The sequence below is a fragment of the Manis pentadactyla genome, chromosome 10, assembly GCF_030020395.1.
Source record: "Manis pentadactyla isolate mManPen7 chromosome 10, mManPen7.hap1, whole genome shotgun sequence".
Lineage (NCBI taxonomy): Eukaryota > Metazoa > Chordata > Mammalia > Pholidota > Manidae > Manis > Manis pentadactyla.
The window spans coordinates 7,028,479-7,041,666 of NC_080028.1; the positions used below are offsets into that span (position 1 = coordinate 7,028,479).

The following is a 13,188-nucleotide window of genomic DNA, read 5'->3' on the forward strand; positions in this document are numbered from 1 at the left end:
TGCGTGAAATGCTTTTCTGTTTACTCTTCATATCACTAAGTCACTTTGTTTATTTATAGCTTCACTGAGATATAACTGATCAGTGGTTTACTTTAACTCCTCAAGTGTCAGCTCAAATGTCCTTCAGCAAGGCCCAGCCTGACCTCTCAACCTGTAGGATTTTTCTGCTACTATCTCATCTTCTCTTAAATTATGTACTTTATAGCACTTATCACAATCTCTAGTTACTCCCCTTGTTCATTTATTTGTTTTTTATCTGCCTTCCCCCAGACTGCAAGAGCAAGAACATTAATACACAAAATGTGTATTAATGTTTTTTAATTTAATTTAAAAATATTTAATTAAAAAAAAAGAAGTGTTTTCCTGAGTTCTGTGAATCACTGTAGCAAATTAATCGAATCTAAGGGGGAGGTCCTTGGAACTTCCAATCTGTTTACATTCCATGATATTCCCAGTGTCTAGCACAGTGACTGACACATATTAGTGCTCAGTACGTACTGGACTAAATGAATGAATCAACATTGCAGCAGCAGTAACACAAATATTGACATTACATTCCCAGGGACCTGAATTTTAGGAGAATGAGTTGATATCAGCCCAAAGCAGGAAGGAATAGAATTAGATGACTCTGACAAAATGCCAGAATAGAGGTCTAAGATGAGGATAAGTAGCTCTGTCAAGCCCTGTGTTGAACACTGTGGAGACAGACAGACTCGGGTCCTGCCCTGAAGAAGCTACCGGTCGATCAACCACAATATGGTGAGGTAAGCACCATGACAGAGGGACACATTCTGCCTGAAGGAGACACGGTGCCAGGCTTTAAAGGCTGAATCAGAGCTCAGTCAGGGGAAAGGTTTTAAAGGCAAAGGGGAAGAGCATCTGCACAGTGGATGAGGTGAGTCTTCTAATGGTGTCTTGTTTGGGCCAGGAAGAAAACAGTCTGGAAATCCTAGACAGAAGGAGCAGTGGATGAGGACAAGGTCAAAGAGGCATTCAGGTTCCCTTGCTATTGAACCTAGAAACCAGGAATCACAAGACAATTACCTTCTTGAGCACCAAAGGCAATGAGGTCTCTCCTGGTGCCTCTTCAACACTTCTGGTACTTTCTGCCAGCCCAGACTTGTTCATAATCATGGACACAAAGAGGTCATACTTCAGCAGCTGCCTCAGCAAACCTAGAAAACAAAGGGATTGGGAAGTGGGGTGAGAGGAGTACAGGCACCAGAGTACACTCAAGGTAGCCCCTCTGACATCCCCTAGGAACATCATCATGTCTCTGTAGATATTCCTAACTATTTTACTCTTTTGAATGCTATTGTAAATGGGATTGTTTTCTTAATTTCTTTTCCAGATAGTCTGTTGTTAGTGTATAGAAACACAATTGATTTTGTATCCTGTAACTTTACTGAATTCATTTATCAGTTTTAACAGTTTTGTGGTGCAGTTTTAGGGTTATCTTTTTATATAGAAGATGGTGTCATCTGCAAAGAGAGACAATTTTACTTCTTCCTTTCTGATTTTGATGCCTTTTCTTTTCTTGCCTAATTGTTCTGGCTAGGATTTCTAGTACTATGTTGAATAGACTCCCACCCTCTTCTGTGCAGCCACCATGATAGCACTTACCACACTGGACTTTAATTGTCCACATCTGTCTTCTACATTGGACTATGAGCTCCCTCAGAATAGAGCTTGGGTTTGATCATCTTAGGACCCCAGAGCCCAGCACAAGGCCTGGCTTAAATGAACATTCACTGTGTGTGGCTGGACTGTTCATAACAGAGGTCTTGGCCCAATATGAAAAGAAAATGTTGTCACCCACAGACTCTGCTTTTCCCTGTAGCACTTGCTCTGGAACGGCCCCTTACCCATCTGCCATGTTCAAAATAGAAAAGCTTCCTGCTAGGAAGCATTTAGTATATCTTATGTACTGATGTAAGCAAGTAGCAGAGAAAGAGGCTGAAAAGGTAAACTGGGGCTCCTAGGTTTCTCAAATAACAAGCAGAGACCTCACCCTGGAGGCCAGAGGGAGCCATAGATGATTTTCCAAATAGGAAACTGACAGGACTTAAGCTGTGCAGTGTGAAAATTAACTTGGCAGCAAGTAGAGGTTGCACCAGAGCTGGTAGTAAAGACTGGAAGCAGAAAAATTGCTGTCCCACTTTCTTTCCTGCAATGTAATAACTTATAAGAAATATATATTTGGTCATTAAAATGACCAAAATATATCGCTCAGGTGTATATGGTCTTTATCCACAGTTCCTGAAAATGTTTCAGAGCGATAAAGGTGAAATGGGTGTGTTATTATGTTAATGAGAGACTTTTGGACCCCACCTAAGAGCAGGGGTTGGAGGTTGAATCAGTCAATGGCCAATGATTTAGTCAATCATGACTATGCAGTGAAACTCTCACAAAAGCCCTTAAGAGAATTTTGCTTTCCTTTTTGCATCCTACTTCTCTGTGCAGAGAGCTTCCACGCTTGGGGATTCGGAATGCTTCCACGTGCCACCCAGCCAGGCCTCAAGCTCTACAAGGATAGAAGCTCCTTTATTTGGGAACTTGCCCCCATTTATCTCTTCATCTGGCTATTAACTTGTACCCTTTAGAGTATCCTTTAATAAATCTGTAAACATAAGCGTTTTCCCTGATTAAAAACTAGGTGGAGAGCCTGAACAGACACTTCTCCAAAGAAGAAATACAGATGGCTAACAATCACATGAAACGATGCTCCACATCACTAATCATCAGGGAAATGCAAACTAAAACCACAATGAGATAGCACCTCACACCAATTAGGATGGCCAACATCCAACAGACAAGAAACAATAAATGCTGGTGAGGATGCAGAGAAATGGGAACCTTCTTACACTGTTGGTGGGAATGTAAATTGGTGCAACTATTGTGGAAAGCAATATGGAGGTTCCTCAAAGAACTAAAAATAGAAATACCATTTGACCCAGGAATTCCACTCCTAGGAATTTACCTGAAGAAAACAAGATCCCTGATTCAAAAACACATATGCACCCCTATGTTTATTGCAGCACTATTTACAATAGCCAAGATATGGAATCAATCTAAGTGTCCATCAATAGATGAATGGATAAAGATATGGTACATATACATAATGGAATATTACTCGGCCATAAAAAGAAAACAAATCCTACCATTTGCAATAACATGGACGGAGCTAGAGGGTATTATGCTCAGTGAAGTAAGCCAGGCAGAGAAAGACAAATACCAAATGATTTCACTCATTTGCGGAGTATAAAAACAAAGCAAAACAGAAGGAACAAAACAGCAGCAGACTCATAGACACCAAGAAGGGACTAGTGGTTATCAAAGGGGAAGGGTTAGGGAGAGTGGGTGGGGTAGGAAGAAGGAGATTAAGGGGCACAATCATTCACAATCACAATATAGGGTGGTCATGGGAATGGTAATATAGCACAGAGAAAAAGGTTAATGATTGTGTAACATCTTACTACATTGCTGGACAGTGACTGTACTGGAGGGGGTGAGGGCTTGATAATATGGGTAAATGCTGAACCACTGTGTTGTGTATTTGAAACCATCATAAGATTGTATATAAATGTTACTTTAATTTTTAAAAAATAAGTGTTTTCCTGAGTTCTGTGAATCACTGTAGCAAATTAATCAAATCTAAGGGGGAGGTCCTTGGAACCTCCAATCTGTAGCCAATTGGTTAGAAACAGAGGCAACATTCTGGGGCTTGTGACTGGCGTCTGGAGTGGAGTTTGGAGGGCAATCCTGTAGGATGGAGTCCTTAACCTGAGGGATCTATTGCTGTCTCCAGGAAGATAGTGTCAGAATTGAGTTTTCAGGTGTTTGAGAATCACTTGGTGTCATGCATGGGAAAACCCCCTTACACATACACACAGAGACACTGGAATTGGGTCTGAGAATCCAAGAGGATTTCCTCTTCTCCTTCCAAAGGGAAATGCTCATAAGATGCCACCTAATACTAGGCATCATCCACAATCTGTGCATCTTATCTCCCAAACCCTTGGTTTCAAACCTTTGAAAAGCAGTAATTTTCCCACCACTAGAGAGCCAGTAACTCAAGTCCTCAAGAAAAACCTCAAAAGCTCTCTCTTTTCTCTCCAATTCCATGTATTACCTAAGCAGTTGATCTTTAGCTCTCTTGTCTGGGCACCATCCAGGATGGAAAGGAAGAGAGGGCACAGTTTCTCCCGGAAGTGGCCTGAAAGCATCTCAGCTGCCATTGGTGAAGAGTACAACTTCCCATAGAGGTAACAGACAGAAGCTTGCACCCCCTCGTTGGGGTATACCAAGCCTCTCAACAGATGCTCCATCAGATCACCTGTCCAGGAAAAAACAAGGGCTGAGGGAACCTCACAATGTCAACTACTATATGAAACTCCAAACTACTGCCCCCAATGGAGTAGTAATAGTAATCCCCTATAATTCCCCACAATAAATTATTTCTAGGCACTTAATCAAAAGGGAAAACCAAGGCTTAGAGAAGTTAAGTAATTTACCCTTGGGTAATCCTCAGTGACATACCTGATTGAAAAAAACATATTTCTTTAGTCCAGAATTAATTCCTCCTTCCATCCAGATGAAAGGTTCATAGTAGGTAATTAATTACATGTTAAAATAATGAATAAAAGACGAGAGTCAAGAAACACTTTTTTTCAAATTGGCCAACACAGAGCATATTTTGCAGATGGGGAAACTAAAGCCTTGAGAAGGAAGGTAGTGACAACCCCAGTGTATATAGTGAATGGATCACCTAGATGAAGTGTGATCAAAGCAAATGAGAGGGCAGTGGCAGCTCTTCCCCAGAAATCACTCACCATGCTTCACTACAAGCTTGTCTGCCAGAGGAGGGATGGCATCCACCAACTTGCCAAGAAGGGTCAGGGTGGCCAGGCTGCCTCGCATGGAGGGCATATTACACAGCTACAGGAAGTGAACACATTCCACTCTATAAATTAGGACCAGGGCAGATCTCCTACCAAAATTTGCCCTGTCCACACCAAAGCCTGTACTGTGTGTGTCTCTTACCACGATCAGTAATCAGCCTCTTTAGCTAAGTGTCTATCTCTGCTATTGGACTGGGAAGCCCAGGGGAAAGAGACTAAGTCAGATTCCTCTGAGTCCTCAGTACATATTTTTTAAGCTAAATTAAAATGAGCATATTTTGTCTCCCATAGGACAAGAATCTGGGGAGTAAAGCTGCAAACATCATAAAAACAGAATTCTGGCTCAGTGCAAAAAATACATATATTATTATTATCCCTATCACCATTATTACAGCTACTATTATTGAACAATCTATGTACCAGGCACTATGTTTAATGTTCTACAGAAAGAGTCAGTATATATTTCACCTTTTCTACTGACTAGCTGTAGCACCTGTCTTCTGGTGGGAAATAATTGTACCAACTTCATAGGGTTATTGGGAGGACTGAATGACATATGACATGTAAACAGAAGGTGCTCAAAAGGAGCTCAGAAGGTGCTCATGGCATCATCATGAGAAGTACTGATATGTATAATAATAAATTTAATCTGATACATTAATCACATGCAGAGCAATTATGATAATTTAATTTATAATTAAATGTTGCTCTTGGTGTTAACATGAACATTTGTCTTCCTTTGCAGAAAAAATTAAATATTATTATTCTGATTCTATTCCTAAACCTTAAACACAATGCAAAAGCTGCTTGTTTAATTGATATCTTTGACTACACTGAAGAAAGCAAGTTAAACATAACCGCTCAGTACCTACCTTAAATGCTAATAAAAGCAAATACCTTCAGTACAAAATATTGTATACAATTCAAACCAAATAAAAATACACAGTGAACATATTTCCTTGGTAAATTCATCAAGGAAACCTGTATTGTATTTAGGAGGATGTAGAGAATGGCCATGGGATGATTATGCCAGAAAGACAGGACTTCACCACATGGAGGTAGCATGTGGGGGACTGAGAAGGGAAGGAAGGAAGCTGCAAAGAGTATTGGAGCAGGATCACAAGACATGGGCCCTAGCTCTGGCTCTGCCACCAACACCATGACCTTAGGAAGCCCCTTTTCCTCTCTGGATTTTGATCCCCATCTATCCAAAGAAGGGTTGGCCCGGCTCGGACATCTGAGGATTCTCAGGGGTACTCAAGAACCCACAGCTATTTACTGACCTCTTTGTGGCACTCATCCAGCAGGCAATGAATGGTCTGCTCTAACTTCAGCTGAGTTGTAAGCTGGATAAGGACTGAGCAGACACAGTAGCATTAATAAATGGAGACAACCCCTGGCCCAAAGTTCACCTTTCATAGCCCTGCTACTCAAAATCATTTGCTTGTGTTAATTGGTATTAGTTTTTTCTATCTCCTACATTAAACTATGTGTGCAGATCCAAACCAAAGGATTTCTGGATTCTTCTTTGTTTTATATCAGTGGTTCACAAACACACGTTATAATCAACTAGGAAGCTTTAAAAAACTACTAATGCCCAAGTCTCACCCAAGACCAATTAAGTCAGAATCTCTAAAGAAAGAGCCTAAGCATCTGGATATTTTTTAAGTTTCCCAGGTAAGTTTATTGTGAAGCCAAGGTTGAAAACTGCAAATTTATATTATCTCTACTTTTTTCCTTCCTAGAAATTTGTTCCTTCTTATACTAGAAAACAGAATTATGAGTGAGTTCCTGTCCTAATAATTGCCCATAATATTATCTCTCAACCCCAAACCCAACTCTTCTATACAATCATTTGTGATGCTTCTGCTGGTGTCTTGGAGAAGGAGTAGAGAAGAGGCTGGCTTTCTAAGCGTGGGAAAAGTTGCAAACTATACTCAGCTACTGCTGTGGGAAGACTGCCTTCCAAGAAAAGAAGCAATCTAGGGTGACAGAGAAACAGAAAGAAGGCAGGAAGCAAACAGAAGAGGAAGGAGCAAGTCCTCTCTCTGCTTTGCAGTCTCCAGCTAGTGTCCACCACCTCAGGGAAGTTCTGGGGTCTGTGAGGGCTTTGCAAGCTGTGCTGTCACCAGCCAGAAGTGGAGGCTTTAGGATTATAGCCCCACTCAGAAGTGACCTTGAGGAAAATGGTGAAGGGAAATCCCCCACCCCTCTAACAGTGGTCAGAACTTCAGGCAGTACATTTATTTGTCCACACTGCGTAGACTGGGAGATGGTCAGAAGCCCATATGCTCTGTTAGGGCTGCTAGCAGTTATAGCTGCCAACTGTGTGGCTGGATGGTCATCTTAGAGGTCTGAGTTTCATTATAGAGTCCTTCCTCTAAAACTGTAAGTTTTAATGATTCCATCCCCTCCCTTTGTTTCTTCAGCCCTGGGGGTGAGTTGTTTTCTGAAATTGCTATCTCTGCAAACACCTGATTTTCTCTTTTTCTCTTTTTGCCTTAAGTTACCTAACTAATAATTCTGTAGAGATTTTTTCTGTTAAAAAAACTGGTGTTGTTTCTGTCTCCTGACTAGACTGTAACTGATAGTTCTTGCTTTCTGCAAGAAATTGGGATCCTCCCATCTCAATGCTCTTATGTTCTTTCTCCTTGAACCCATTATAGATAAACCCACACACGCTTCCACAGCTATGTGCTTCCACCACCTATGTGCAAACAACTTCCAATCAACCAATATCAATGTAATGAAAACAGAGTTTTGTACATGCCTTTGTAACAGCACTCATTAGCTCCTGTTATTTACCAGCCAATCTCTCCTCCAGACTGTGAACTCTTAGAGGGCAGGGACCATGTCTTATCTATGTATTTCTAGTACCTGATACAGTACTTGACACAGATTATGTGTCCAAGAAAGAAATGTAGAATTAGATTGACAGTGTTTATCTATCTCTTATGAAATATTTCATCAATGTCTCAAATAAACTGAGTTGCAATTCAGGCTAATATCCCCAGCTTCAAATGCCAGGTACACACTCTTTCACCTTACCTTCAATACAGAGGTCTGTAACATTCCCATCTTCCACATTGCATAACAGTCCTTGGAGCAGAGGGAGGTAAGAGGGGGATGGTTAATAGTTTAAAGAGAAAGACAAAGGCACACTGTGAATTCAAGGCTAATAACAGCCTTAAGCAATGTCCCAGCTAAATTCTATCCACAGCACCAAATAACCTAGACTTTCAATGACCCACTCTGGCTTTAAAAGGAGAAAAACAATAAAAACACAATGTGGTACAATATAAAAACTGTGTGCTCTGGAGTCTGAAACAGTCCAGGGGTAAAATTCCAGTTCTGCCATCTTTCAGCTATGATATGACCTCCCTGAGCCTGGGGATATTCCTCTCTTCCTGAAAGGACTGTTCTGGGAGTTAAAAGCCTGAAAAGCCTCTAGCAGAGTAAAGCACCCAATACAAGTTAGATATCATCATTGTATTAAAAGAGGGGCTTCTTGATCCATTTCATTTTACAAATGAAGAAACGAAGGCACAGGAGAGAGGAGGTAACTCAATCAGGGTCACATCTAGCTCAGCAGACTCCAGTCTGGACCTTCTGATCCTGTTCGAAGACCATTCAGACTGTACTCTGAAAGACCACACGTTCCTATATTCATCTTTATGCTTTTACTAACCTCTTAGCTATAGTAAAACCAGTCACCGTATACCACATCATGTGTTTTAGAAAGGGGACCATTTCATCATTTACAGCAAAACAATTTGCTGATAAGTTGAACTGCTACATTGCAAAAAGTCGAAATTATCTTTCCAAGACCCTTTCTTCAATTATACATGTTACACATTCAAAATTCATGCCAAGTTTCTCACCGAAAAGCATGCTTATGAAGTGGATACAGACTCTCTGATCCTGAGCCACCAGCTGCACAACGTGGGAGGCATGCCTCACGAGAGCATCTCGCAAGCAGGACAGCACATGCTTCTTGCGAACCAACTTGGGGCAGATGAATAAAAATATTCAATAGGGACAATATTCAACTCTCAGCCATTCTGAATGCAAACAATCGTAATTTCCAAATATAATTATAATAATACGGGAGATCATCCAAACTATAAGATCCCTTTCAGGGAGTATGGAAAAGGGCATCATTTATACACAGAAATCCATGTGTTCATACAGAAGGTTCCTAATACCCTATATTTACACAGCACTTCAGTGTGCATAACTCATTCTTCTGTCAACTAGCTCATTTAAGCCTAATAAATTGGTGAAGCAATCAAAAACAGGTATTATTATCACAATTTTTGAGATGAGAAAACTGAGGCTCAGAGACTTTCCTAAGGACTCTAAGTCTCCAACCAGGTCTTGTCCAAGGTTAGTGCTCTTTTCACTTTAATAGTCCAGGAGAGTGATACTAGAGACCCTTCATGAGCCCACAGAGGTAGGTAGAGAAAAAGCATCCTTCAGTTCAATGTAGACAAAAATCTTCACATTCACTTCACCTCCCAGTACAGGGAACTGGGTAGTAACTGTGCAATGTGCTCAAGACAGCAAAAATTAGGACAAAAAGGGGGTATGCACTGAGGACAGAACCGGAACATGGGTACAACCACATCACCCCTTCAACTGGTGAGAGCTGAAGCTAAGGAAAATGTATTCAGTAAAAGCTAGAGAAGCTGAATCTCATATTGCCTCTAGTCTGTTATTATAAGTCTCAGTTAACTTCACCAATTCCTCCCGCATAATACCTTAAGCTAGTGATCTAAACAAGTCACTAAAAAAAAACCTTAATGACTCTCTTCACCTGACAGATTAAGTCCAAGCAGCTTAGCTTGGATTCAAACTCCCCCAGGAATTGATCTTAAGCTGGCTTATCCAATCTCACCTCCCCCAATTTCCCTTCCAACACTCTGATTACTTCCCCAAACTCACCCTTGCTAAAACCTACCCCCTGGGGTAAGCTCTCCCATCTTCTCAAGCCTAATTCAAATGCCTCCCCCTCTAAAAAAATTTTTTTCCTAATTCCCCTCGTAATTCTCCACACAGCACTTGACCACAAAATAATATACCCATCTTCTAAATTCCCAGTAATTTTAGTGTTCTCTTATTCTCTCCCCTACCACATTAATTTATCTCTGTATCTCTGACTCACTGTCTGAAAACGGCAGCCTCGAAATTTCTGGCCTCAGTTATATCTCATGTTATCAGCTAACCCAGTAGTTCTCAGAGTATAGTCTGCAGACTCCTGAGGGTGCCTGAAACCCTTTCAAAGCGTCTATGAGATCAAAATTATTTTCATATAATAACTAAGATGCAATTTGCCTCTTTCACTCTTATTCTCACAAATGTACAGTGGAGTTTCTCAATGATTACATGGCATATGGTATCACAACAGATTAAATGCAGAACCATATGAGAATCCAGCTGTCTTCTGTTATGCCAGACATTAAAGAGACTTGCAAAAAAATGTAAAACTAAGTTACTCCTTTCACTGTGTTTTTTGTTTAGGAAAATAGTTGTTTTTATTTTTTTTAATTACTTATATGCCACAGAACCATATGCTTAAAACAGTTAAAATGGTAAATTTTATGCAAGGTATATTTTGCCACAATAAAAGGAATAGGTTTATATGTAATGGATTTACTATTTTTTTTTCCCCTGTAATACTTAATTTATTTGAAACACATTGTTATTAGAGTTCTCCAGGGAAAAAGAACCTGTGTATACATTATATATAACAGAGGAGCTAATGTTTCAGTTAAAACCCAAAGGCAGGGAAAAACTGATGTCCCAGTTTAAGGGTAGTCAGACAAGAGGAATTCTGCCTTCCTTGGGCAAGGGCCAACCTTTTTGTTCTGTTCAGGCCTTCAACCGACTGGATAAGGCCTACTCTCATTAGGAGGGCAATATGCTTTACTCAGTCTACTGACTTAAATGTTAATCTCTTCTGAAAACACCCTCACAGGCACAGCCAGAATAATGTTTGACTAAATATCTGGGCACCCAGTGGCCCAGTCAAGTTAACACATAAAATTAACCATCGCACACATATTAAGAACTTCTGTCCATAATTACAAACATGGTAAGTACAGCTATTTTAACTTACAGATATACCTTTGAAAAATATTTTAAAGCATTTGATATAATTCTTTTTTTTTTTTTTGAGAGGACATCTCTCATATTTATTGATCCAATGGTTGTTAACAACAATAAAATTCTGTATAGGGGACTCGATGCACAATCATTAATCCACCCCAAGCCTAATTCTCAACAGTCTCCAATCTTCTGAAGCATAACGAACACGTTCTTACATGGTGAACAAGTTCTTACATGGTGAACAGTACAAGGGCAGTCATCACAGAAACTTTCGGTTTTGATCACGCATCATGAACTATAAACAATCAGGTCAAATGTGAATATTCGTTTGATTTTTATACTTGATTTATATGTGAATCCCACATTTCTTCCTTATTATTATTATTATGACGATGATTTACTATTATTTTTTAATGGATTGATATTTTTAAATTCTGTTTTTATTTCTAATATAGTAAATACCAGTAGATATAACCCACATAAACAAGAGCTCTTTGGAGTCCCTAACACTTTTTTAAAGGATAAAGGCATCCTGAGATCAAAAATTTGAGAACTGCTGATCTACCGCATTCCTCCCACTCAAAGCACACACCCCTCCCATGAACTTGAGAGAAGTGATCTCCCAAACTTTCTTGGGCACCTTCACGGACAAAAACCTCCCTGCAAAGGCAGGTGGGCACTGAGGGAACAGGCAGCCCATGTTCCAACCCGCTGTGCCTATTAGAACGCTCTTCCCCGTCACCCCACTTCTGCCCTGGCTGTGATTTCCACCCAACGCTCCCGCCATCGAGGAAACCACGGCAGCCCCCTCCTCATTTAGCCCCTCGGGAACCTGAAGGGAATGAGAAGCCCCCTCTTGTGAGGAGCCCCCTCTTGTGCGTGGCCCGGCCCACGAGCCGAGCCAAGGCTAAATCCCGGAGAGACGCGAGGGGCAGCAAATGGCAAGGGCGGACGAGCGGAAGGGAAGGTGGGAATGCAGGCCAGGGGGTCTCAGCGGGCCCTGGGGGCCCCAGAGTCAGTGCCCACGGGGACAGAGGGGCAGAGCCGAGAGCAGGGCCTTGTCTGCAAGGGGGATCCTCTGGCTCGGGGCAGGCTGTGGGGCACACGGAGGCTGGGCTGGTGCAGCAAGGAAGGCCGCGCTGGCGGGTGAGGGGGCAGGCCTGTTTAGGGGGTAGATTTAACGAGGTGGGTGGGCTGGGTTACTTTCAGGGAAGGCGCGTCGTATTAGGGAGCTGGTCTGGCGAGGGGCTGCCCTGCTTGGCGAGGCAAATGCCGGGGCCCAGTTCGTACCGATACGCCGGTCTCCGGCAGCAGCTCCAGCGTGCAGGCCAGGCAGAGGCGTGGGGGCACGGGCAGCAGCCAGCGCGGGTCGTGCCGGTGGTGGGCTCTCTCGAAGAGCAGCGCCGTCTCTTCGTCCCTCGCGGGCCCGGGAGGCCGTGCTGTCGTCTCTCTCGCGGCCATCTCTCGCAGCTCGATCTCCTCAGCCGCAGCACCTTTTCCCGCGCAGCTTGTGCGCAAGCGCACTTGTAACAGTCCTGTGCCCGGGGGCCGGGGTGGTGGGAGGCAACTGCGCCTGCGCAAACCAAGTACTAGGCAATCTCAGGAGAGTAGCGACCTCTGAGGGCGGGTGACAGACGCAGGGACCCTGGAAAGCGGGCAACTAACCTCAAAGCTGTTTGCTCTTCGAGGCATCGGGAATCCTTGTCTTCACCACACCGAAGGTTGGAAAGCATTTATAAAGAAGCTGTGTTTAGCCTTGAAAAAGGAAGGAAACGAAGCAAGCTACTTCTACTATTTAAAAAATTAAGTAAGCGATCTCAGGAATTTTTATCTAGAAGTTATTGGTATAAATTTCCTTGATAACTTACTCTCAAAGAATCTAAGACATTTCCCTTAAAATACCCTCTCACAGAGGGCTACACAGCACTTGAGACTGTGAGGGCATAAAGAATACCAAAGAAGTGAAAATAGTATATCGTTAAATATATTAATAACAGTCCATCAATCTACAATAATTTATTTAGCACCAAAATGCCCAGCAACCAGTTAATGTTGAAGGATGTAAATTCAAGAGGTGTTTTCTACATTCAGAAGCAGCATAACTGAGTGGAAAAAATACTTTCCATGGCAAAATAGTTTGGAAAACAATGGTTTATAGTCAATTGGAATATTATGAAGT

General features: G+C 41.9%; 1 protein-coding gene across 1 annotated transcript in view; it reads right to left on the reverse strand.

The window, feature by feature from the left end:
• The window catches only part of MEI1 (meiotic double-stranded break formation protein 1), an 87,869-nt gene extending 75,369 nt beyond the window's left edge, over positions 1–12,500 (reverse strand). Inside the window, exons 1-7 of the mRNA XM_036931495.2 lie at positions 12,300–12,500; positions 8,783–8,906; positions 7,950–8,000; positions 6,185–6,258; positions 4,833–4,938; positions 4,133–4,336; positions 1,045–1,175 (exon numbers count right to left, since the gene is read on the reverse strand). Coding sequence (XP_036787390.2) covers positions 1,045–1,175; positions 4,133–4,336; positions 4,833–4,938; positions 6,185–6,258; positions 7,950–8,000; positions 8,783–8,906; positions 12,300–12,470 — 861 coding nt within the window. The 5' untranslated portion in view covers positions 12,471–12,500. The remainder of the gene's footprint in view (positions 1–1,044; positions 1,176–4,132; positions 4,337–4,832; positions 4,939–6,184; positions 6,259–7,949; positions 8,001–8,782; positions 8,907–12,299) is intronic.
• Positions 12,501–13,188: the final 688 nt, after the last annotated feature.